Source organism: Macaca thibetana, chromosome 20 (assembly GCF_024542745.1).
Source record: "Macaca thibetana thibetana isolate TM-01 chromosome 20, ASM2454274v1, whole genome shotgun sequence".
NCBI classification, from domain to species: domain Eukaryota; kingdom Metazoa; phylum Chordata; class Mammalia; order Primates; family Cercopithecidae; genus Macaca; species Macaca thibetana.
The window spans coordinates 38,645,014-38,672,658 of record NC_065597.1 but is presented as its reverse complement, the minus strand read 5'-3'; the positions used below and the strand labels follow the sequence as shown (position 1 = coordinate 38,672,658).

General features: G+C 37.0%; 1 protein-coding gene, 1 non-coding gene and 2 pseudogenes across 15 annotated transcripts in view; 3 read left to right on the top strand and 1 right to left on the bottom strand.

Moving 5' to 3' along the window:
• CHD9 (chromodomain helicase DNA binding protein 9) overlaps window positions 1-15,428 on the top strand; it is a 275,542-nt gene extending 260,114 nt beyond the window's left edge. For 10 of the 13 annotated variants that reach the window (XM_050774874.1, XM_050774871.1, XM_050774868.1 and 7 more), the window contains 5 exons: window positions 2,218-2,357; window positions 2,664-2,885; window positions 6,054-6,182; window positions 9,457-9,561; window positions 11,926-15,428. In XM_050774874.1, coding sequence (XP_050630831.1) covers window positions 2,218-2,357; window positions 2,664-2,885; window positions 6,054-6,182; window positions 9,457-9,561; window positions 11,926-12,810 — 1,481 coding nt within the window. In that variant the 3' untranslated portion in view covers window positions 12,811-15,428. Of the gene's footprint in view, window positions 1-2,217; window positions 2,358-2,663; window positions 2,886-6,053; window positions 6,183-7,642; window positions 9,200-9,456; window positions 9,562-11,925 lie in introns of those variants that run through there. The other 3 variants (XM_050774876.1, XM_050774875.1, XM_050774877.1) reach the window with 3 other exon arrangements.
• The window catches only part of LOC126944990 (26S proteasome regulatory subunit 4-like), a 1,186,326-nt pseudogene that overhangs the window by 1,106,764 nt on the left and 51,917 nt on the right, over window positions 1-27,645 (bottom strand). The gene's annotated exons all lie outside the window — the stretch shown is intronic.
• On the top strand, window positions 19,670-19,772 carry LOC126945145 (small nucleolar RNA U13). The gene has a single exon (XR_007722317.1). It is a non-coding gene; the product is annotated as a small nucleolar RNA U13 (small nucleolar RNA).
• On the top strand, window positions 22,816-22,933 carry LOC126945117 (uncharacterized; annotated as a pseudogene).

The window sequence follows — 27,645 nt, the reverse complement described above, 5'->3', positions numbered from 1 at the left end:
CAACACAGACTTCAAAGTTGAATCTTACATTTGGATTCTGGCTTAAATGAATTGCTAATGTTTATTAAAATCAGCCTCAGAAATAAGTCAGGGTATTATATAATTAAAATGAAGAGTTAGTCGAATAGAATATGTTTGTAAATGTACACTTTGGTAGAAACCAGATGTTTTTTCATAGATAATTATATTAAGTACTTCTGTTTTTTATATAGTACAGGGATTACACTAAAGGTAAAGTAAAAGAAATGTAAGACACTATCTCCTCCTTTTAGTTGATTGGTAGACAAGACACGCACATTAAAATATTAGACAATACATTCAATATTTTGCTACATAGAACATTATAGTTAATAAACGCTGGAGAAGAGGAAAGTCATTGCTTTCTGGAAACTTAGCCAGAGTCCTGTAGAAGTGGGATTGAACAGGATTTGATAAGAGGACAACTAAATAATTGTCTTTCTAGAAAATAGGGTTGTTAGAAGTGGTAAAAGAAGGGCAAGGAATAGCATGAAACAGACTGGATGTCAGGAAAATGGTGTGATTTTGTGATGAGACTGACCTTGCTAGTGTGTAAATTCTTACTGGGACAGATGTGTAGATCAAATCTTGCTTAGGAAAGCTGAATCTTAAGTTATGGAAAGCATCAAAAACAGACCTAGGACAGGGGTCAGAGGTTGAGAATCATGTTGATTCAAAGCAGTTCGTTTGTGTTAGAATAGGAAGACATGAGAAGTATGAAACAGAATGGAACTTACCATATGAACTAAGTACCTTTTTGAAACTGAGATGGGAGGAAGGTTATGACTTCTGCGAAGTTACACAGCTCGCCAGAAGGCAACACCTTATTCAGGAATACACAGGACTTCCTCAATAAATTATCCTTGAATGATTGAAAATGCATTTTTCGTTATAAACATGTAAACTATTTTAAACAAGCATCTCACCTTTAATAATATGTCCTTTTAATAAGAGAATTCAAGATTATGTACTCTTTAAGAAAAAGTGTTTTATTCATCTTCAAACCATCATACTGCCTAGTACATAGCTACTTAATAAAATATCTATTAGAAAAATTGATGAATGCACAGAACTGTTTCATTCATACCCCTTGCAGACATTTTTGTTGAGTGCCTACCGAAAAGAGAGAAGTCAGTTTAATTTGGTGACTAAAAAGTTACTTATATCTTAAAGAAAATGCCTTAAGTAGGTTGGGGTGGGAATGGACTATGGGAAATCGAAGAACTATTTATTTATGAAAAAAAGGAGCACAAGAGAGATCAGTCTTTTAAAAGTTTTGACGTTATAAAACGGACAGTGTTTTTTTTTCTGAGACAGAGTCTCATTCTGTTGCCCAGGCTGGAGTGCAGTGGCGTGATCTTGGCTCACAGCAACCTCCGCCTCCCGGATTCAAGTGATTATTGTGCCTCAGCATCCCAAGTAGCTTGTATTACAGGTGCCCACCACCACGCCCAGCTGATTTTTGTATTTTTAGTAGAGACATGGTTTTGCCGTGTTGGCCAAGCTGGTCTTGAACTCCTGACCTCAGGTGATCCACCCACCTCGGTCTTCCAAAGTGCTGGGATTACAGGCATGAGCCACTATGCCCGGCCAAAAGTTTAACATTTGTTTGTTTGAGTTAGGCCATATTTTTAAGCTTAGAAAAATCTGGCCGGGTGCAGTGCCTCACTTGGGAGGCTGAGGCAGAAGAATGGCGTGAACCTGGGAGGCGGAGCTTGCAGTGAGCCAAGATCATGCCACTGCACTCCAGCCTGGGCAACACAGCGAGACTCTGTCTCAAGAAAAAAAAAAAAAGCATAATGTAGAAAAAGATATTTGGCACAAAAAGCAGAGACAAATGATTAAAAAAAAAAAAAAGCTTTTGAAATTATAGGAACTAATGGGTTCAAAGAAAGGGGAAATGTTATCTTAGGAAAATGTTACCCTAGGAAAAAGGCATGCTTCCTTCTCCAAGGAAGGAAGAGAAGATGTGTAAATATCGGGAAAAAAATAGAGAAGACTGGTCAAAAATGGAAAGAGGCCTAGGTTGTAATTCTTCAGGTTTTTAAATGAGAGGTGGGGATGATATTTTTAGTCCAAAAGTTTCTACATTAAAGATGTATAAAATAAGAACTAACACATATATTTAGGAAAGGGATTACTTTCAATTTGTTTAAGAACTAAATTTGTATCACCATTTTGCATTTTTAATTCAATTAGGTACTTCCATTCAACCAACCCTTGGTGCCAATGGTGTGATATTAGACAACCAGCCTATAGTCAAAAAAAGGCGAGGAAGGAGGAAGAATGTAGAAGGTGTTGACATCTTCTTTTTTAACAGAAGTAAACCACCTAATCATGTAAGTAAAGCAGTACTTGAAAACTGATCCTTGGGTTCAAAATTCAATCCTAGTAAATATACATATTGTTGTTTTGTGAATGTTTTATAGACTATTAATAAGGAAATTAGAAGTATGCCATATAGTTTTAGATGATATCTTAGAATCTTAGCACTGTCCAAGAGTGATAAAAATTTTAAGTTTAAAAGATTTAGCAGAATTTTTAGCAACAACTTATTTTTTCTCTTCAAAAATAATTGCTTTATTGAACCAGTATTAGAATGATAAAGTATGGAAATAAAGATTTCATTTGGTGTTTTTTTACAGGTTTCTTTAGGCTTAACCTCCTCACAGATCTCCACAGGGATAAATCCAGCACTATCCTATACTCAGCCTCAAGGAATTTCTGATACAGAAAGTCCAGTTCCAGTTATTAATCTTAAAGATGGAACAAGACTTGCAGGAGATGATGCACCAAAGAGAAAGGATTTGGAAAAATGGCTTAAGGAGCATCCAGGTTATGTGGAAGATTTGGGAGCTTTTATTCCTGTAGGTGACACCTTAAAACTCTTGTTATATTTTATTGCTATGAATTGTCAGATCTATCATGATGAAGCGTAAATTCTCATCCACTTATGCTAAATATGTGCTCTGCCTAAGACCTAGGAGAATTAGCAGGAAAAAATAATTGCCATCCTTCCCATGATACAATACAATGTTATTTTCCGTTTTTCCATTCTGCATTCAATGAGTATTTAATAATAAAAATTACTTCCAATATAGAGAACTATGTTAGACCCAGTGAAGGTTGCTAAGGTACAAAACTTCCAATCCTTTCTCGAGCAGTTTATTTTAAAATAATAATGATTATAGTAAACGTGTATTGAAACTTAACTATGTACCTGCAGTTATGCTGACATACTTATGCACACAACGTGCATTACTTCATTTAACACAATAACTTGATTATGTGGCATTGTTATAACTGTTTTTTGTTTTTTTGAGACAGAGTCTCGCATTGTCACCCAGGCTGGAGTGCAGTGACATGATCTTGGCTCACTTCAACCTCTGCCTCCCGGATGCAAGTGATTCTCCCACCTCAGTCTCCCGAGTAGCTGGGACCACATGCCCAGCACACCACCATGCCCAGCTAACTTTTGTATTTTTCGTAGAGACATGGTTTCACCATGTTGGCCAGGCTGGTCTCAAACTCCTGGCCTCAAGCAATCCACCTGCCTCAGCCTCCCAAAGTGCTAGGAACACAGGCATGAACCACTGCACCCAGCCTATAACTGTTTTTTAAATGAAATTAAAACACTAAAGTTGTAAGTAAATTGTCCAAGTCCACTCAGCAAACAAACTCTTAAATCCAGAGTCCAAACTACTCCTCTTAAGCTCTTCTTCAAGCTATGAGTATATCTTCTATGCCTCTCCAGATGCACAGTGAGTTTATGTTAATCAAAGATGAGGCTGGGCATGGTGGCTCATGGCCATAATCCTAGCACTTTGGGAGGCCAAAATGGGCAAATCACTTGAGTTCAGGAGTTTGAGAACAGCCTGGTCACAGGCCACCACATCGTTAATTTTTTCAATTTTTATTTTGTAGAGACAGGCTCTCACTATCTTGCTCAGGCTGGTCTCAAACTCCTGGCTCAAGCGATCCTCCCACCTCAACCTCACAAAGTGTTGAGATTACAGGTGTGAGCCACCACACCTGGCTAAATATTGCAATTCTAAAAATAATGGGAATCCTGAGTTGAACACTGTAACTTCTTAACATGTTGAAGATAACATTCATTTATTTATTCAGTTAACAATTTTTTATTGAGTGATTACAATGTACTACTATTTTAAAAGATTGAGGATATAGCAGTAAACAATATAAAATCTTTGCCCTTATATCTATACTCTAGACTCTGAAGAATTGCCATACCTTTCTCTTTATCACTGCAAAAGGGCCTTTATTAACTTTTTAACTTTGTATATCCATTCATCATTTTACCTGCAAATATTTTATCATAATATTTTATATTACTTTATTGTAAAGACTTTGAAAACATATTCTTAAGGGCAGCATTTGTTCCTCTAAAGATTATAAGATGTAACTTGTCGGCTTTCCCAAGGAAAAGCATTTTCCTATGTAAAAATCACCTTACATTAATGATTTCTTGGATCTCACACTCTGTTGTAATATTTCTGTAGCTAAATAATTACAACATGGTGGAGAGTATACTATAATAAAGGTATGTATAAAGTCTCATGGGAACAGATGTAAGAAAAATTAACTCTGCCTAGGCAGTGTAGTTTCTGAAGAAAGATAAAGAAAATAGAGCTGATATTCGTCTGGTGGATGAAAAAAAGAGTAAGTAGGCATTGACCAGGTTAACACAAGAGGAGGATGTTCTAGGCAATATAGAATTACTAAGAAGATGGCCAGGTGTGGTGGCTCACGCCTGTAATCCTAGCACTTTGCGAGGCTGAGGCGGGCAGATCACCTGAGGTCAGGAGTTCAAGACCAACCTGGCCAACATGGTACCCCATCTCTACTAAAAATACAAAAATCAGCTGGGCATGGTGGCGGGTGCCTGTAGTCCAGCTGCTCGAGAGGCTGAGGCAGGAGAATCTCTTGAACTGGGAGGCAGAGGTTGCCGGGAGCCAAGAGCAAAACTCCATCTCAAAAAAAAAAAAAAAGAAAAGAGGATATGACTGTAAGGCATATTCATAAAACAGTGATTAGTTTAATATTCCAGAGTATGTGGAGGAGTGAGTAGGGTAATAGTAAATGAACAATGAACAGAAGAGGTGAACTGAATAGGTTCAGGCCATGATGGGACTGATATGCTAAGCTGAAGAATTCGAGCGTTGGTTTCCTGAAAATATTTTTAATTGGCTGGAAATACCTGCAAACATTAAGCCCTGTTTTGTTAATAGTTATATAGAGAAGTAGCATGGTTTGATGGGATGAGTTTTTATTTTTATTGCTAGATATGAGTTGTTGGGTTTTTGTTTGTTTTTGTTTTGAGACAGGGCCTCACTTTGTGCCCAGGCTGGAGTGCAGTGGCACATTCATGGCTCATTGTAGCCTTAACCTCCCATGCCCAAGCAGTCCTCCCATCTCAGCCCCCACAAATACTTGGGACTGTAGGCATACACCACCATGGCCAGCTAATTTTTTGATTTTTTGTAGAGACAGGGTCTCGGCATATTGCCCAGGCTTAACTTTTTTAACGTATAATTTGAAGAAAAGATTGATGTGATACTTTTTATTAAAATAATGTTTGGCCAGGCATGGTGGCTCACATCTGTAATCCCAGCACTTTGGGAGTCCAGGACGGGAGGATAGCTTGAGCCCAGGAGTTCAAGATCAGCCTGGGCAACATGGCAAAATTTTCATCTCTACAAAAAATAAAAAAAATTAGCCAGGCATGGTGGCAAACACCTGCGGTCCCAGCGACTTGAGAGACTGAGGTGGGAGGATCACTTGAGCCTGGGATGTCAAGGCTACAGTGAGCTGTGATCACACCACTATTCTCCAGCCTGGGCAACAGAGCAAGACCCTGTCTCAAAAAAATTAAATAAAAAAGTTTAGATATTTTTTAAATGTAAATAACCAAAAGGTAAATGCTATTAAATTACTCGGATCAGCTCATTTTAATATCTTGAATTGTTTTGCACAGTTAAAGACTTTAAAGATATGTCTTTATCTATATATTTTAGAGAATGCAGCTTCATGAGGGAAGGCCCAAACAAAAAAGACACCGTTGCAGAAACCCCAATAAACTAGATGTGAATAGTCTCACTGGAGAAGAACGTGTTCAACTGATTAACAGAAGAAATGCTAGAAAGGTATTTTAATGTTTTTTTCTTAATGTTTTTTATTGATTCAATATTTAAGAGATCTCCAGAACACTATTTCATTATTCAGTAGTGTTTTCTAACAGACCTGGAAATGAGTTGAATCTCAGATTCTGAGGGAAGACATGCAGTATGATTTTATGCAGTCTAATTTCAAATCTCACTTCATTAGCTAAGCTATTACATGAAATAAGCAAGTCATTTAACACATCTGTGCCTAAGCAGTGCCATTGCATATAGTTTTACACTCATACAAGGGTACTACATCAAAAGCAGTCATTCTTACCAGGGGTAGTTTCACCTCTCAAGGAATATTTGGCAGTGTCTGGAGACATCTTTGGTAACCACAAGGAGAGGATACTACTGGTATCTAGTGGGTAGGAGCCAGAGATGCTGCTAAACCTCCTACAGTACATAGGACAACCCCCACAATACTAATTCACAATGTCTGTACTGTAAAAGTTGAGAAATTCTCATCTAAGAAGACACCATTCACATAGCCGTCATACATTTATTTATTTATCACTGCAGTTTTCTGTCAGATGACCTTAACGTGTCTTTTTCTATCAAAATCAGCATATTACATAATTTCTGATTGATGAAAACAGAATATCTTAAAGGTACCCTGTAGACTAATGCCACCTTTGTGGCTTATCTTCTTTTACTGAATGATGAATGATAGAGTGGAGATTTTTCAGAAATAGACTTACATAGATTTCTTGTTTTATGTTTGGATTAATATATTTCTCTTTTACCTCACAAAATAAACAATAGAAACTTGTGACACGTTTTGTATATGTATAGCTTTGACACACTTTTTTTATTCCGATGAGCAAGCAACAAATAGGAAAGAAAAAATGGCGTCAGTGTAAGAACATCACATTTCTCATTGCGTTATTTTTCTCATACACTAAATTACCTTACACAGGTCTGGTTCTGATTTACCGTCTGTTAAATGCACTCACTGCTAGGATAAAAATACCCAAAAAATTTGAATTTCTCATAAGAAATATTGGAATTAGAAGAAAACTATTTTAAAATAACAGTTTTAATATTGTTGGGTATACCAACTCTTTAAAGTTAATGTTAATTTTTTCCACAATTTCGTAGAGATAGCGTATTCAGCTTTTGTTAGTATTTTAAAGTATAGCATACATGTCTTAAGGAAAGAACAAGGTGACATTTCAGTAGCATGTTACCTAATTTTGTGCTTGTGTAGATTTTGTTACAAATCCTTCTACTTCATCTTATACCAAAAATTCACATTGCTAAATATTATGAATGAGTTTGGCTAGCCAATTTTAAGGAAATGAAACAATTTGAATTTTTACTTGTTAGGTTTGATATTAAACATTCTAAATTTTATTTTTAATTGTTGTAATTTCATGAGAGGTTTGTTCATGTTCCTTAATTTGTAGAGTTCCTAATTGTCTTGAGTCTCTCGGGTACAGGCTTAAGGATTGATGAGTTATTAAGGAAAAGAATCTACCTGCTAAATCCCCATAAACCCCCGAGAGGGCCTCCATTTTCAGTAGAAGCTTAATGAAGGAGATAATAAAAAAGAGAAGACAACAGAATTACAGAGACTAAGTAAATATACTTATTTCCTTAAATGTACTTATTTAAATATACTTATTTAAATATATAAATAAATATAAGGAGCTGGGGGTGTGGTGGTACACACCTGTAGTCCCAGCCGTAGGAAGCTCAGGAGGGATGATTGCTTGAGCCCAGGAGCTCAAGGCTGCAGTGAACTATGATCACGCCACTGCATTCCAGCCTGGGCAACAGAGTGAGACCTTAAAAAAAGTGAGTGAGTGAGTCTCTTTAAAAAAAAAGAAGAAAGAAATACTATATAAGAATACTTATGGCGGGTGCAGTGCTCGGGCCTGTAATGACAGCACTTTGGAAGGCCAAGGTGGGTGGATCACCTGAGGTCAGGAGTTCAAGACCAGCCTGGTCCAACATGGTGAAACCCCATCTCTACTAAAAATACAAAAATTAGCCAGGCACGGTGGTGGGCACCTATAATCCCAGCTACTCAGGAGGCTGAGGCAGGATAATTGCTTGAACTTGAAAGGTGGAGGTTGCAGTGAGCCGAGATCATGCCACTGCACTCCAGCCTGAGCGACAGAGTAAGACTCTGTCTCAAAAAACAAAAAAATACTTGTAGGTAATATAACTGATCATATTAAACCCTGTCTGTATCCTATCAAGATACAGTATTTAATCATTCAAAGTGGTATAGAAGAAGAAATTATTCAAGAAATGTCTTTAGTCTCTAAAGGGACATTAAATTGGTAGGTAAAAATCATTTCTCCAAATGTGATGTTTTTAATTTAAATTTCAGAATACTATTTTGTCTCAGTGTCATTACATTTTTTCCAAATTATTTACTTATGATTGGTTAATTATATCATACTTCACATATGAAAGATATGTATAATTTTATACTTTTAGGGTATCAATATATATATAATCGATAACAGTATTGGTTTTTGAGACCTAGGTTTGTATCCTGGCTCTAACTTGTACTAGCTAACTTTAGGCAAGTTATATAAATTCTCTGAAGCTCAGTTCCTTCATTTGAAAAACAGAAATAATACTATCTCCAAAGGAGGTAGTGAGAACTAAAATAAATTACACATTTAAAGTACTTAGCACAATACTTGGCATATAATAACTTATATTTATTATGTGACAAGCATTATGCTAAGGCACTTGAATTGTCTCATTTTATCTTTATAAAACCCTATGAGGGAAGTATTATTGTTATCCCCATTTTACAGATCAGAAAATTGAGGCTGAAAGAGATTTACTGATTTGCTCAAGTTCACATAGCTGGTAAGTCTAACTCTAGAGGGTGTACTTTTAACTAGGCTATATTGCCTGTCTAGCATGGTAGTTATTCATTTTACTGTTCTAGTTATTCTACTTAAAACATTTAAAATTTACATTATCACATATTTATATATTACATCAGTAGTCCATATGGGTCGTGGTGGCTCTTTTTATTCAAAAAACCCCAACCCAAAACAACCAAAAAAAAAAACCCAAACAAAAAACAAACCACACCAAACCCACAAAAAACAAAAAAAACACAAACAAACCCGTGGCTCTTTTTAATATAATCATAAAGATTATCTAAGGTGGTTCAAAAAATATGTATTTTAAGGAAATAAACTCTAGAGCATAGAATAAAAGCAAGCAAGAGTTTTCTGTGTAATAGTGTTTTAGTATTTAACAATCTGTTTCTAATTTACAGGTTGGAGGTGCATTTGCTCCCCCTTTGAAAGATTTATGTAGATTCCTAAAAGAAAATTCAGAATATGGAGTAGCTCCTGAATGGGGAGATGTTGTTAAGCAATCTGTGAGTATTTTATGAATACTAACTTATACATTATTTTCAAATTAGGTGCCATTCAATTATATCTTAGATTAATTGTAATTAATAAAATATTCCATGAACTTGTGACAACATTTTTCAGTTCTCAATTTTTATTTTGCAGTACATGTTGCAAATTTCTCAGATGCTTCTCAGGTTAGAACAGAGAATCAATAAATAATTATTTGTTTTTACATTAACCTCTAAGATACCATTTGAATGATGCCACAAAGAGTAATCAAATATATGAGCAAATATGTAAGGATAATTGAGAATAAACTAATAGTTCATTAAGATTCTGGAAAACTGTGCAATTTTTTTTTTTTTTTTTTTTTAGACAGGATCTCTCTCTGTTGCCCAGGCTGGAGTGCAGTGGCGCAATCTTGGCTCACTTCAACCTTTGCCTTCTGGGTTCAAGTGATTCTTATACCTCAGCCTCCCAAGTAACTGGGACAACAGGTGCCACCAACACACCTGGCTAATTTTTGTATTTTTAGTAGAGATGGTATTTCGCCATGTTGGCCAGGCTGGTCTTGAACCCCTGGCCTCAAGTGATCCACCCACCTCAGCCTCCCACAGTGCTAGGATTACAGGCCTGAGCCACCATTCCCAGCCTAGGCAACTATTTTAAAAATTATATCTTAGGCCTAGTACAGTGGCTCACCCCTATAATTCCAGCACTTTGGGAGGCCAAGGTGGGTGGATCACCTGAGGTCAGGAGTTCAAGACCAGCTGGCCAAATCAGAGAAACCCCGTCTCTACTAAAAATACAAAAATTAGCCAGGCATGGTGGTGTGCACCTGTAGTCCCACCTGAGGCTGAGGCAGGACAATCACTTGAACCCGGGAGACAGAGGTTGCAGTGAGCCAATATCGCACCACTGCATTCCAGCTTGGGCAACAGAGACAAGACTCCATCTCAAAAAAAAATAAATAAAATAAATTAGATCTTAGAAGAACATCTAAAAGGAGTAACAGTTCACAGTATATTAAAAGCAGCAGTATTTAAGCTCTTGGGATAGTAAAGCCTACACATATGCTAATGGTCAATAATTAATAGATATTATTCTTACAGCTGTCCAAATGGAAAGGGCAGGCTATAAAACTAAGTTCGGTGTGATTCTACTTTTTTTGTTTCAGAAAGGGAGGTGGGGGGAATTATAGAATGTGTATAATTGCACAAGGAAAAAATAGAACACATACTGAAATGTTAGCCATGGTTATCTCTGAATGATGAGTTGATGGATGATTTTTTTGTTGTTGTTGTGTTTTCTGCAATGAACCCTGATGCCTTTGTAAAGAGAAAAAATAAGTTGGTTCAATTCAAAACAAAATTAAACAATAGTCAAATGAGTCTTGTCTTAAACCACTATCTAGAACTGCACTGTCACAAACAGTAGCCCCTCAGTAGCCACAAATAGGCACATGTGGCTGTTGAGCACTTGAAATGTGAATTAACTGTAAAATACACAGTGGTTTTGGATTTTGAAGACTTTGTTGGAAAAAAAGAATGTAAAGTATCTCAATTTTTATAGATTACATATTGAAGTGACAATATTTGGATTATGTTCTATTAAATAGACTGTGTTACTAAAATTAATGTCACCTATTTCTATTTTGCGTATTTTAAATGTGGCTCCTATAAAATTTTAAGTTACCTATGTGGCTTACATTATATTTCTATTAGATAGTGCTGGTCCAGGCATTCTAAACTCCTAAAACTTCTAAGAGTTCTGGGACCCAGAAAATCATGGGAGAATTACATGAAAGTAGCATAGATTGTTCTCTGTTGTCCTGGACTTTATGGTTCCCAATCTGCAAGTGCTACTGCAGGTGATCTTACCCCCTTTGAGTATCCTTTTGAGCATGGCCCTATCTCCTTTATTCCCAAAGTGGCAGCAAAATAATTCATATGAAGCATCTTACTTTAACCTTTCACTTCGTCTATTCCTTCTTTATTGTTCTTTCCAATTAGAAGGGAGCCACTTCTTTGGTCTTCTAGAACAAATGATGATGTGAAACATGTAAGGGTTATGGAAGTAACCATGAAACAATTTTTTTGAACCTTATATTTTCTAGAATTATACTACAATCTTATGTTTTACAGGATGGAGGAAGGCTAAAGACCTCTTTAGTCACTTATTCTGTGATAAAATGAAAAGTGGAAGAGCTGTTTGAAGCTACCACTTATATAGAATTAGGTTATTGCTATTATAATTGATTATTTAATATCAGTACAGAATAAATTTACAAATAATTGCCTATTTTTCATGGTTATTTGTATGATAAGCTAATAGCTCTTTATTTTATTCTCATGTAGGGATTATTAATGAATATATATTTCTTCCAGGGATTTCTTCCAGAAAGCATGTATGAACGTATTCTCACTGGTCCCGTGGTGAGAGAGGAAGTAAGCAGGCGGGGGAGACGGCCTAAAAGTGGAATTGCAAAGGCCACAGCAGCAGCAGCAGCTGCTGCATCTGCCACCAGTGTTTCAGGCAATCCTTTGTTAGCCAATGGATTACTTCCAGGTGTGGATCTCACAACTCTTCAGGCCTTACAACAAAACCTACAAAACTTGCAGTCACTGCAAGTAACTGCAGGGTTGATGGGAATGCCTACTGGCCTTTCTTCTGGAGGAGAAGCTAAAAACATGGCTGCTATGTTCCCCATGCTGCTGTCAGGAATGGCTGGATTACCAAATCTATTGGGCATGGGAGGACTCCTGACAAAGCCTACAGAATCTGGGACAGAAGACAAAAAGGGAAGTGACTCTAAGGAGTCAGAAGGAAAAAAAGAAAGGACAGAGAGCCAAAGTTCAGAGAATGGTGGAGAAAACTCTGTGTCAAGTTCTCCTTCCACGTCCTCTACTGCTGCATTAAATACAGCTGCAGCTGCCAACCCATTAGCTCTTAACCCACTATTACTATCTAATATACTTTATCCAGGGATGCTTCTCACTCCAGGCCTTAATCTTCATATTCCAACTTTGTCCCAGTCCAATACTTTTGATGTACAAAACAAAAACAAAAACAGTGACTTAGGCTCGTCTAAGTCTGTAGAAGTAAAGGAAGAAGATTCCAGAATTAAAGATCAGGAAGACAAAGGAGGAACTGAACCAAGTCCTCTCAATGAAAACAGCACAGATGAGGGTTCAGAGAAAGCTGATGCTTCATCTGGATCTGATAGTACATCATCGTCATCTGAGGATTCAGATTCTAGTAATGAAGACTGATTCCCAGACTCTGCACTTAAAATATGAACTGATTTTGGATTTTTTCTTTAATAGTTAATTGTAAATACCCCAGTGTTGAGTGCATCAATAACTTACTGACCGAACATTTCAGTTATTTGTTTAGAAGTGCAAACTGCTTTCAGAGACATTTTGCATGTAATATTTCTTAAGATTCATAAGTTTCTGAACTCGTATGTACTATCAAATACATAAAGGTGTAAAATTACAACAAAAGGCATTATAATTTTGTTGGGGGTTAATTTTATGAAAATTATGCTCAATAAGAGTTGTATATTTAATATATTTGCAGTGAACACAGAATACTTTATGCATATTACTGATTTAATTTGAATATAGTTTTACAGCCTCCTTGACACCTATAATTTACAGATCAAAACTCAGCAATAATTTGGGCAGCTAATGAATGTCATGAAAGCTGTAGAATCTACATCACCATCCATTGCTTTAATTACATGAAAATGCTCTAGTGTTGTGATGCACTGCTGATGTTTCCAATTCAGGTACAAGTATGTTTTAAAGAAGAAATAAGTTTCCCAATCAGCCAATTTAACTGGCTACCTGTTACCTCAGCTGAGTTAGTTTAGGAAGTTTACATTCGTTTCTAATTCTATACTTGTTTTCAGGGGTTTTTTAAACACATCCTATATATCATGTTAATCTGGCAAGAAATATGACTTGCTTTTTGCTGAGCATAATTCAGATATCAGTAAAATTAAGTCATAAAATAATCATGTGTCATGTGACTTTGGCACCCTATAGACATACTTAGTTTTAACTTTTCAAAGTTTGGCCTCCTATTAGAAATAATCATGTCTCAGATGAGTAATGTCTGTTTCCAGGGTTCAGAAAAGGCAAACTCATGAAATGCCACTGAAAAGAACTTTCAACACAGCATACTTCATGTAAAAGAAATTGTTTGTTTGCTTTCTTTGTGTAGATTTCTATTTGTGTTTTATGTCATGGAAATATTCCAGAATTAACAGATAATAGTGGTAAAGTAATATGCAGATAGTCTAAATTCATTTTGAGTTTCTAGGTGTAAGCAGACTAAATGTTGCCCAGAATCAGTGTTGGGTTATCAGTTTATATTAAATATACTGAGTTGCCCATTTTGAAAATGCACTTTGAATAATCTCAAAAAGATGTACAAGTTATACCTACAAACCACAAAAGTGAAGCCCAAGGCTTCTGTTCAATTTCATAGAATCCTTTACCATGTAAAATTTGTCTGATATTTGATTTGTGATACAATTTCTCCTGCTAAAGCTGCTATTATTCTGACAAGGTAGAGGTCCAGGTTCACCTTCATATATCATACATATTTAAAACAATTAGTACTGAATTGGACATAAAAATATTGACATTCTAAGGAGAGATATATGTTAGCATTTTTCTGGTACTCAAATAAGTTAGTGGTAAAGTCTGCAAGGGCGTAAATTTAGGGGGAAAAAGTATCCCAGTTCTCTCCTGCAGAAAAAATACTTTCAGTATGTTTTGATAGAACTGTTGCTTTGTCATGAGTTAAGCAATTGTATCAGGTTTTCCAAGACCTTTACCAGTAAATTATGTTTCTGTATGTAAAATAACCCCTTATTAGAGAGACAGTGTTATATGTATTTACAAAATTATATAAGTTCCATTGGGATTGTATTGATTTTGTATTTTCCCAAAATAGTACTTTGAATTGATAGTCCTTTATGCAATGTCTTAGCAATAGTCTCTATAATGCCCATCCAGGAGAAGTGGGTAGTAATTCTTCATCATGAAAATGATATATTACATATTTAGTATCTTCCCTTTGCAGTATTGCACTTTTGTTTAACTAGAATACACCTATGAGATAGCCAAAGTTTTTCAAACACAGTTAACTTAGTTTGCCGGTGGAGTATTTCAACACCAACCACATTTCCCTTCCTCCCTCTAATTCTACCCACATGATCTTTATTCCTTCCTTTCCCCAATTAAAAAAAAAAAAAAAAGGAAAAAAAAAATCTCTAGATCTTGTCACTAAAATCTAATTTATATCAAATTTATGAGAGAAAGTATTTTCCTAATTATGGTCAAATAAATTTGGTTAACATCCTAGTGATTCTCTTTCTATGTAATAAGGCAATTACAGTTTTCAAAGCATTAAGTCTAACATAACTTTAAACATTCTCTTAGGTTTCAAGACACTTCTATTTAATATTCATTGGGGAAAAGTTGTCCAGCTATCAGCTAAGAAAACACATGCAAATATGGTTGTGTAAAGTTAAGGGTTATAAGGAAAAAAAAAAAATCAGTAGAATTACATAATACTAAAGTTGCAGTTGAAAGGATATCCAAGTATGTGTTGGTAGTTACTAAAGGAATTATAGCTGTTATTGCCTTGTATTTATAGACCTTGTTTCAGGTTTTATGATTCAAGTCTTAGTCCAATCTTTCTTTTGGACATTTGCAATATTTACCAGTTGTGTTTTGTGTAGTCTAAATTTGCTTTCTGTAGTTGAGCAAACGTCTTAAAAAGTCATTTGTAATTTATTAAATTACTTTCTATGATGTTCTATAGAGCAAATGGAAGTTTAATTATTTTTTATTAAACATATTCTTTGACTACCCATGATGTCAGCCTCTGTACATGAGAATACTTTTTAAAATTGAATTTTATATAGAATTTATCTTATTCCAGTTATGAAAGACACCATAGTTGTAAATCTTTAAAAGGAAAATGTACCTTGGAAGAATTTTTAAAACAAAAATTGGCTATAATTTTATCCACAGTATCTTAAATGCTGTCAATTTTTCATTTTGATTTAATTTTATTAATATTGTTCATTGTTGATATTGGTGGTTGCAAAAAAAGAAAAAGCTGCTTCTTGGGCATTCAAATTATTAAACCTCAATTTTGCAGCCCAATCTCAACCTCATGCTGAACATTAAGTATTATTTTCTTAAGTTTTTGGACTTTTAAAAAATTCAGAAATACTCAGAGAGATACCTCACCTCTTTAAAGAAGTCCATTTTGGAAATCAATAATTATTTTTTTCCCTTAGTCTTAAGAGTGTTTCCTAACTCATTGCCATTGTTGGTAGTGTCCTTTGTAAACATTAAAGAAAATAGTTTTTCCTCTTATTTACAAAACTAAAACAGTGGAGTCTCATACTTATTTAACCTGAACACATTCAACTACACTTTAATGTTTAGAAAACCTTTTCTTCATTTTTGTACAACATAACATATAAACACAAACCAACTGCTTCATACTAGTACTCACCCAGAGGAACAGTAGTCTGTTCCAGTGTTGGAGGAAGAATTGCCTATGTTGGATGTTTTTGAGAAGAGATACAATGTATAAAATGATGTATTCTGTGTTTTGTGAGCTATGTGAGAGAAAAGAGTGGTTTTTTTTTTTTTTTTAAAGACACGGTCTTGCTCTGCCTCACCTAGGGTGGAGTGCAGTGGTGCGATCACAGCCCACTGCATCCTTGACCTGTTGGTCTCAAGCAATCCTCCCACCTCAGCCTCCTGAGTAGCTGAGAATACAGCATGCATCACCACAGCCAGCTAATTTTTCTATTTTTTGTAGAGATGGGGTTTTGCCATGTTCCCCAGGCTGATCTCAAACTCCTGGGCTCAAGCAGTCCACCCATCTCGGCCTCCCAAAGTGCTGGGATTACAGGCATGAGCCACCACACCCAGCCAAGTATGATTTTTGACTACACATAATATTCACTTTATACAATAAACTTAGAACCTAATCTCTACATAAGTTATTTATTTTAAAATTCAGAAAAGCACAAAAATATTTAAATCATCCATAAACTAAAACTACCCAGAGATAAACATTGTCAGTAATATATTCAATCTTCTGTATATCTATGTTATTTACATGTAGTGGGTTGAGTAGTGTCATTTAGAAACTAATGTCAACCTAGAACCTCAGAATGTGGCCTTACTTTGGAAATCGGGTCTTGGTAAATGTAATTAGTTGTAGTCATGCTGGATTAGGGTGGGCCCTAAATCCAATGACTAGTGTCCTTAGAAGAGCAGAAGATACTCAGAAACACTGGGAAGGCAGCTTTGTGATAAAGGAGACCAGAGGGATGTTCCTACAACTAGGGAACACCAAGGATTGCCAGCAACCACCGGAAGCTAGGAGAGAGGTAAGAAGCATTCTCCATAGCTTCCAGAAAGAACCAATCTTGCCAACACCTTGATTTGGTTTCTAACCTGAACTGTAAGAATAAATTTCCGTTGTTTTAAGTCACCTAGTTTGTGGTAATTTGTCAGGGCAGCCCTAGGAAACTGATAGCTTTTACATATTAACTCAATGTTTCATGCTACATAATTTCTACCTGCTGTAGGCTTTGAAAAAGAAGGAAAAAAAACTTGGTGCACTGCCTTTAACATACTGACCTATGTCAAATAAGAATCCTGCAATGTAATTTTTAATACACAGTATTAAATCATACAGATGTAATTTATTTAATCATTACTTTAAAATGGACATTTGGGTTTATGTAGACATTTTTGCATCCATCCCTAAATAATTTGCTTAATTCCTAGAACTGAAAATACTTCTCTGTTTTTAAGGATTTCAGCTTATGTTGCCAGGTTTATAATGAAGCTACTAGTAGCTATTTATACTAACATTAGAAGCATACATTTTTTGCATGCCCACTTACTCCCAAATCTTTACCAATGCTGTGTATTGTCTTTTTAAATAATCTTTGCCAAATTAATAGGCATAAATTACATTTTGATCTTTAAAATTAACTTACTGTTCTTTTTTCTTAGCTAAAAAAAAGACATGCATATTATAAAAAATCCAAGGGGAGAGGGGAAGCACAAAGTAAAACCCCCATAATGCTGAAATTCAGAGATAATCATTAACTTTTGGGTAATTTTTCTTTGCATATATATATAATATATATTTTAATAACAATGGAGTTATACCGTACATACTATTTGTAACCTACTTTTTTCATTGACTATATCATGACTATCTTTCCATGTCATTGAAAAATCTTCCACATTATTAAGGGCTTTCTAATAATCCAATATATAGATGTCTTATAATTTAATACCCAATTATTAAACATTTAGATATATTTCAGTTTGGGGCTATTAATAAGGTGTTTGTAGTTAAATATTTGCATATATTATGACTCTTTCATTAAATATTTAGGCAGGAAATAGTTGTGTTTGAGTCTTAGAACCAGTAAGATTGTTCTATTTTATACCTCAACAGCAAAGCGAACAGGATATGTAGGATGCCTGCATTTATAATTAATTTAAATATACATTATGAATTATTCAGCTCATGTATATCATATATATGCATGATATATCCCAGGCATTTTTTTCCTGTTTTGCATATTATGCAAACAGTAGATATAAGAAAACTGACTTTACTAATACCAGATAAACAGACTTTAAAACAAAAGAAAATTGCTAGAAATAAACATTTTATAATGACAGAAAAGGCCAATCTACCAGGAAAATATCACAATTATAAACATATATGTACCTAACAACAAAGCTGCACAATTCATGAAGCAAAAACTAACACAGTTGAAAGAAGAAATATACAATAAAACAAGAATAGTTGGAGACTTCAATATATCCTTTATATAATGGATAACATAACTTTCAATAATGGATAGAGCAACTAGGCAAAATGTCAACAAGAAAACAGAAGACTTGAACAACACTTAAACCACCTAAACCTAAAAGACATCTATTAAGCATTCCACTTAATAAGAAAGGAACAGACATTTTTCTAAAGCACATGGAACATTTTTTAGGATGGACCATATGAAAGACCATAAAACAAATCTGAAATGTAAAAGGTTGAATCGTACAAAGTATGTTTTCCAAGCACAATAGAATAAAATTAGAATTCAATAATGAAGCTTAGAAATTCACAATTATGTGGAAATTAAACAATGTACTCTTGAATAACAAGTGGGTCAAAGAAGAAATCTCAGTGGAAATTAGAAAACATCTTGAGAAGAATTAAAACAACATTGCAAAACATGAGATGCAACCAAAGCAGTGCACAGTGGGAAATCTATGTTAAGGAAAAAAGTCTCAAATCAACCTGACTTTCCACCTTAAGAAACTACAAAAAGAAGATCAATCTAAACACAAAACAAGCCAAAGTAAGGACACAATAAAGAGTTGAACAGTAATTAAACAGAGAATAGAAAAACAATAGAGAAAATAATAACAAAAGTTGATCATTTTTAAAAAAATCAATGCTATGGTTTGACTGTGTTCCTCAAATTCCTATGTCGATTGGAGGTAGGCCTTTGGAAAGTAATTAGGATTAGATAAGGTCATCAGGATGGGGCCCCCATGATGGGACTGATGGGTTTATAAGACCAGAGAGACCTAAGCTGACATGTTCTTGCCCTCTTGCCATGTTATGAAGCAACAAGAAGACCCTGATCAGATGCCAGTGTGATGCTCTTAAACTTCCCAGCCTCCACACCTACAAGACATAAATTTCTTTTGTTATAAATTAACCATTCTGTGGTATTTTGTATAGTAACAGAAAATGGACTAAGGTAATCAACAAATTGACAAAACTTCAGACTGATCAACAATAAGAAAAGACTCAAATTACTTGAATCAAAAATGAAAGAAGAGACATTCCTACTGACCTTACAGGAACATAAAGGATCATGAGGGAATATTATGAACAAGTGAATGCCAACAGATTAGATAACCTAAATGAAATGAACAAATTCCTAGAAAGACGCTAATGAAACTAAGTCAAAAAGAAATACAAAGTCTGAATAGAATTACAATAAGTAAAGAGATTTAATTACTAATTAAAAGCAAGCTTCCCTTGAACCTTTTGTAGTTCATAAGCATGATGATTGGGTGTTCACACATATATGTGAGATGTGACCCCTTGAACCTTGTTACCACGTGGGCACATTACCCATCTGACATGAAAAAAAGCAGCTTCCCTTAAAGAAAATCTGTGGCTTCACTGGAGAAAAAGTTAACACCTATTCACAAACTCCTCTAAAAAAAAGAAACAGGAAGTGCTCCCCCACTTGTTTTATGAGGTCAATATTACCCTGATACCAAAAGTAGACAAAGACATTGCAAAACAACTGCTGTCCAACATTCCTTGGCTATAGGCTCAAACAAAATGCCGGCAAACTGAATCCAGCAGCATATGAAAAGGACTATACATCACAGCCAAGCTGGATTTATTCAAGAAATGCAAGGTTGATCGATGTATGAGAATTAATCAATGTGATATTAATAGAATAGAAAACACACATGATTACCTCAACAGACGCAGAAATATAATTCACAAAATCCGGTACCCTTTCATGATTAAAAAATAGAAAAAAAATTCAACAACTAGAATTAGAAGACAATTTCCTCAACCTGATAAAAGACATCTATGTAAAATCCACAACAAATAACCATCCTTAATGGTGAAAGACTGAATATTTTCTCCTAAGTCAAGAACAAGACAAAGATGTTCAATCCTGCTACCTTTATTCAACATTATTTTGAAAGTTCTGCCCAGGACAATAAGGCAAGGAAAAGAAAAAAAGACATGCAGATGGGAAAAGGAAGTAAAAATATCTCTGTTTCAGATGATATGATCTTGTATATAGAAAATCTTAAGGAATGTACTAAAAAAACAGAAAACATTATTACTAGAGAACTAATAAACAAGCTTAGCAAGGTTGCTGAATATTACAGCAATATACAAATATCCATCGTATTCCCAGCTGGCTTCTTTGCAGAAATTGACCATTGTATTCTAAAATTCACATGGAAATACAAGGGACTCAGAAATAGACAAAACAATTTTTTAAAAAGAACAAAGTTGGAGTAGTCACACTTCCTGATTTCAAAACTTACTGCAAAGACACAGTAATCAAGACAGTATGGTGTGGGAATTGATATAAACAGATGGATTAATGGAACAGAAATAAGAGTTTAGAAATAAACTCTTCACATTTATGGTTGGTTGATTTTTCTTCCAGCCTTACTGAGGTATAATTGACAAATAAAAATTGTATATATTTAAAAGTGGATGGCCGGGCGCAGTGGCTCCCGCCTGTAATCCCAGCACTTTGGGAGGCCAAGGCGGGTGGATCACGAGATCAAGAGATGGGGACCATCCTGGCTAACACGGTGAAACACCATCTCTAGTAAAAATACAAAAAATTAGCCGGGTGTGGAGGCGGGCGCCTATGGTCCCAGCTACTCGTAGTCCCAGCTACTCAGGAGGCTGAGGCAGGAGAATGGCATGAACCCAGGAGGTGAAGCTTGCAGTGAGCCAAGATCACGCCACTGCACTCCAGCCTGGGCGACAAAGCCAGACTCTGTCTCAAAAAAAAAAAAAAAAAAAAAAAGTGTATGTCGTGTCTTTTTTGATTTTTTTTTTTTTTTTTTTTTTGAGACAGAGTCTCACTCTCACCCAGACTGGAGTGCAGTAATGCAATCATAACTCACTGCAGCCTCAAATTCCTGGGCTCAAGCAATTCTTCTTCAGCCTCCGAAGCAGCTAGGACTACATACATGCAACACCATGTCTGCCTAATTAAAAAATGTGTGTGTGTGTGTGTGTGTGTGTATGTATGCGTGTGTGTGTGTGTGTGTGTGTATATATATATTAGAGACGAGGTCTTGGTTCTTGCTGTGTTGCCCAGGCTGGTCCTGTACTCCTGGCTTCAAGCAATCCTCTTCCTCAGCCTTCCAAAGCTCTGGGATTACAGGCGTGAACCACCACATCCAGCTGATCATGTTGTTTTGATATGTGCTGTGAAAAGATTGCCACAATCAAGCAAGCTAACATATCCATCTAACATAGTTACCGTGTGTGTGTGTTAATGCTTAAGATTTACTCTCAACAAATTTCAAATATTCAGTATAGTATTACTGACTGTGGTTATTACGTTGTACATTTGATCTCCACAACTTATTCATCCTGTGTAACTGAAACTTTGTACCATTTGAATGGGCAGTTAATCTTTGAAAGGAATGCCAAGAAAATTCAATGGGAAGATGCCAGGTGCAGTGGCTCACGCCTGTAATCCCAGCACTTTGGGAGGCCGGGCGGATCATGAGGTCAGGAAATCGAGACCATCCTGGCTAACGTGGTGAAAACCTGTCTACTAAAAATACAAAAAGAAATTAGCTGGGCGTGGTGGCGGGCGCCTGTAGTCCCAGCTACTCAGGAGACTGAGGCAGGAGAATGGCGTGAACCTGGGAGGTAGAGTTTGCAGTGAGCCAATCTCGAGCCACTGCACTCCAGCCTGGGAGACAGAGCGAGACTCCGGCTCACACACACACACAAAAAACTCTTAGAAGAAAGCATAGGAATAATCTTTGTGACCTTGAATTATGCAAAAGCTTCTTAGACTTGACATTAAAAGCACAAGCAATAAAAGAAAAAATAAATTAAACATCAAAATTAATATATTTAGTGCTTCAAAGGGCACCTTCAAGAAAGAGAAGGCTGACGTGGTGGCACATGCCTGTAATCTCAGTACTTTAGGAGGCCAAGGCAGGAAAATTTGCTTGAGCCCGGAAGTTCGACCAGCCTGGGCAACAGAGAGAGACTCCAAATCTACAAAAATAATAATAAGTAAAAGAAAGAGAACAAACAACCCACAGAACTGGAGAAAATATCTGTAAATCATGTATCTGATAAGTAACTTGTATCCAGAACATATAAAGAACTCTTACAACTCAAAAATAAAGATAAAAACTCAATTGTAAAAGGAGCAATGGATTTGAACAGACATTTCTCCAAAGATATACAAATAACCAATATGCACATGAAAAGATCCTCAATGTTATTGGCCATTATGTGAATGCAAAAAAAAACTCAAGTGAGATACCACTTCACGCCCCTTAGGATGGCCAGAGTTAAAGAGACACTAACAAGTATTAGTGAGAAAGTGGACAAATTACAGTTCTCACACATTGCAGGAGGGAACGTACAAAGGCATGGCCCCAATCTATGGCTATACCACCCAGAACACGCCGGATCTCATCTGATCTCAGAAGCTAAGCAGGGTGGGCCTGGTTAGTACTTGGATGGAAGACTGCCTGGGAATACCAGGTGCTGTAGCTTAAAGGAAAAAAAAGAAAAAAAGAAACAGAAGAGACAAAGGGAACTGTTTTCCATTTGGAAAACAGTTTTGTGATTCCTCAAACTATTAACCATGGTGTTGTCACCTATGGCTCAGCAATTCTATTCCTAGTATGTACTGAAAGAAATGAAACCATGTTCACATGAAAACTTGTAGACAAATATTTGTAGCGGTATTACTCAGAATAGCCCAAAAGTAGAAACAACCCACATGTCCATCAACAGATGAATAAATGAGATGTGTGGTCTATCCATACAATGGAGTATTTAACCATAAAAAGGAAGGAGGGACTGACATATGTTGCAACAGAGATAAACGTTGAAAACATTATTCTAAGTGAAAAAAGTTGAAACAGAGCCCCTTGAAATTTCAGCACCCCAACATTTTTAGTGACTGAAATAATGAAAATTCTCATAGGCCCTTGCTTGCTTACACAAAAGTCAGCATCCCTTGTTCCCACAATATAATTATAATATAAACTGCTGATGTGCTGTTTCTTTGTCAAGCAGAAGATAACACCAGGGTCATGACAAAATTTTTCAGAAGAAAGGGGCAGGCGCCGTGGCTCACGCCTGTAATTCCAGTACTTTGGGAGGCTGAGGCAGGCGGATCACCTGAGGTCAGGAGTTTGAGACCAGCCCGGCAAACATGGTGAAACTATGTCTCTACTAAAAATACATAAATTAGCCAGGTGTGGTGGTGGGCACCTGTAATCCCAGCTACCCGGGAGGCTGAGGCACGAGAATCGCCTGAACCTGGTTGCAGTGAGCCAAGATCGCACCATTGCACTCCAGCTTGGGTGACAGAGCTAGACTCCATCCTCCCCCCAAAAAAAGAAAAGAAAAAAGAAAAAACGAAAGAACAAAATCATGTCCTTTACTGCAACATGGATGCAGGTGGAGGCCATTATGGTAAGTGAATCAATGCAGAAAGAGAAAACTAAATACTGCATGTTCTCAATTATAAGTGGGTGCTAAACATTGGGCACTCGTGAACATAAAGTTGGCAACAAAATGAACATAAAGATGGCAACACTGGGGCTTCTACGGGGGGAGGGAGGAAAGGAGACAGGAGTTGAAAAACTACTGAGTACTATGCTCGGTACCTGGGTGACAGGATCATTCATACCCTAAACCTCAGTATCATGCAATATACTCATGTAACAAACCTGCACATGTATCCCCTGAATCTAAAATTAAACTTGAAACTATTTTATTTTATTTTATTTTGCAGAAGGAATGAACGTCCTTTAAGGACGTTGTAACCGGCTGCTGCAACCCAGAAATCTGCTTATTCAAGGTGTTATCTGAGGCTGAAGAAACGCAGACTTCCCCTTCCCGAGTCCAAGTGATCTCATTGTTCAGTTCCCACCTATGAGTGAGAACATGCGGTGTTTCGTTTTCTGTTCTTGTGATAGTTTGCTAAGAATGATGGTTTCCAGCTGCATCCATGTCCCTACGAAGGACACAAACTCATCCTTTTTGATGGCTGCATAGTATTCCATGGTGTATATGTGCCACATTTTCGTAATCCAGTCTGTCACTGATGGACATTTGGGTTGATTCCAAGTCTTTGCTATTGTGAATAGTGCCGCAATAAACATACGTGTGCATGTGTCTTTATAGCAGCATGATTTATAATCCTTTGGGTATATACCCAGTAATGGGATGGCTGGGTCATATGGTACATCTAGTTCTAGATCCTTGAGGAATCGCCATACTGTTTTCCATAATGGTTGAACTAGTTTACAATCCCACCAACAGTGTAAAAGTGTTCCTATTTCTCCACATCCTCTCCAGCACCTGTTGTTTCCTGACTTTTTAATGATCGCCATTCTAACTGGTGTGAGATGGTATCTCATTGTGGTTTTGATGGTGCTGACGAGTTGATGGGTGCAGCACAGCAACAGGGCACAAGTATACATATGTAACAAACCTGCACGTTATGCACATGTACCCTATAACTTAAAGTATAATAATAAAAAATAATTTAAAAAATAAAAAAATAATAAAAATCAAATTGAATAAAGGCAAAAAAAAAAAAAAAAAAAAAAAAAAAACGCAGACTTTTCCCCCTCAGTTCCTTGAAACTCCCCCTACCTTACTCGCTAGCCACATAAAAACTACCTGCTTTTCATTCTTGATAGACAGAATTGAGAGAGTCTGCTTTTCCACCTTCTTGCTTTAGCCAAATCAAACAAACCTTTCTCTCTCTCCAAGCACCTGTGTGTCAGTGTTTGGCATCAACTGCACGCCAGGCACACAAGCCTGAACTTGGGGTTCTATTTCAAGGTCAGTCACAAAAGATCACATACGATTCCATTTATATAAACTGTCTGTAATAGGTGAATCTATAAAGATAGAAAGGAGATTAGTGGTTGTCTAAGACTGGGGACATTGACATGTAACTGCTAATGGTTACAGATTTCCTTTTTTTTCTTTTAAAGACAGGGACCCATTCTGTCACCCAGGCTGGAGTGCAGTTGTGCTGTCACTCACTGTAACCTTGAACTCCTGAGCTCAAGCAATCCTTCTACCTCAGTCTCCCAAAATGTTGAGATTACAGGCATGAGCCAACGCACTTGGCCTTGAATTGTACATTTTAAATGAGTAAATTGTATGGTACATGGATTATATCTCTAAAAAGGTTGTTTTAATAAGTTAACAAAACTAAAACCTATGAAACCTACGAACTCAAGGTAAAAAATGTTAAACTCGGCCAAGCATGGTGGCTCACACCTGCAACCCCAGCACTTTGGGAGGCTGAGGCAGACAGATCACTTGAGGTCAGGAGTTCAAGACCAGCCTGGCCAACATGGTGAAACCCTGCCTCTATAAAAAAAAAAAAAAAAAAAAAAAAAAAAAATACAAAAATGAGCGAGGCATGGTGGCATGCACCTGTAATCCCAGCTACTCAGGAGGCTGAGGCACAAGAATTGCTTGAACCCAGGAATTGAAGGTTGCAGTGAGCCAAGATCACACCACTGCACTCCAGCCTGGCAGAGCAAGACTCTGTCTTAAAAAAAAAAAAATTAAACTCCAGTCTTAATAAAAACTCACACTTTCCAACATCATAGCTCTATCACATTCCTGGTGTCCACGCACCACCTACTGAGGTAAAGGCGCCCCTGTCCCTTCTGTGTCCCCGTTTTGCTACCCAATGAGTCTTAGACAGTAGCAGCTTCTGCCACTAAGAGCAATCTCAGGGAATAAGAGGAAAAGAAAGAGTTCTGGACCCTCCTTTCTTCCTCTGTGCATTCACTCCCAAGGTGATCTCATCCAGTCTTTGGTATTAAATCCATCTATACAAGGACACTCCAAAAGGTATGTCTCATCCTGGACCTCCATCTCAACTCCAGACTAGTATATTTATTACCTGACATCTCCATTAAGATGTCCAAAAGATATCTTGAATTTCACAGGCTCAGAACTAGCCTCTTGATTACTGCCCCCCATATTTCAGTTACTCAGACCTAACATCCTCATCACCCTTGGGCCTCTCTCACTCCTCATATCCAAGCCATCAACAAGTCCTGCTAGTTCTGTACTTCTAGTTTTTGGATTAAGGAGGTGGATTGTTCATATGCATGTAATTTTGCATCCTCACAAATTTCACTAAATTGCTGTAAAGGGAATTTTTTTTTAAGGGCAAACCATCTGTACAAGGAGAACAAGAGAAAGAAAATTACAGAATGTCAGAAACTCAGGCCAGGCACGGTGGCTCACACCTGTAATCCCAGCACTTTGGGAGGCCAAGGTGGGTGAATCACTTGAGCCCAGGAATTCCAGACCAGCCTGGGCAACATAGTGAAACCCTGTCTCTACAAAAAAAAAATACAAAAATTAGCTGGATGTGGTGGCACACACCTGTTGTCCCAAGCTACTTGGAGGGCTGAGGCAGGAGGATCACCTGAACCTTGGCAGGATGAGGCTACAGTGAACCGTGGTTGTGCCACACTGCACACTCCAGCCTGGGCAGCAGAGTGAGACCATGTCTCTCAAAAAAAGAAAAAGAATGTCAGAAACTGAACAGAAAACAGACAAGCGATAACTGATGAAAGACTTTTGAAAAGTTAAGTCCCAGCTCATGCTTGTAATCTCAGCACTTTGGGAGGCTGAGGTTGGAGGAACTCTTGAACCCAGGAGTTCAAAACCAGACTGGGCAATAGAGTGAGACCTCATCTCTACAATAAAATTTTATTAAGAATTAGCCGGGGGGCACACCCAAGATGACCAAATAGGAACAGCTCCAGCCTCCAGCTCCCAGCGTGAGTGACACAGAAGACGGGTGATTTCTGCATTTTCAACTGAGGTACCAGGTTCATCTCAATGGGGCGTGTCGGACAGCAGAAACCTCTGCAGATGTAAATGTCCCTGTCTGATAGCTTTGAAGAGAGCAGTGATTCTCTCAGCACAGAGATTGAGATCTGAGAACAGACAGACTGCCTGCTCAAGTGGGTCCCTGACCCTTGAGTAGCCTAACTGGGAGACATCCCCTACTAGGTGCAGACCGGCATCTCACACCTCACACGGTGGGGTACACCATTGAGACGAAGCTTCCAGAGCAAGAATCAGACAGCAACACTCGCTGTTCAGCAATATTCTATCTTCTGCAGCCTCTGTTGCTGATACCCAGGCAAACAGGGTCTGGAGTGGACCTCAAGCAAACTCCAACAGACCTACAGCTGAGGGTC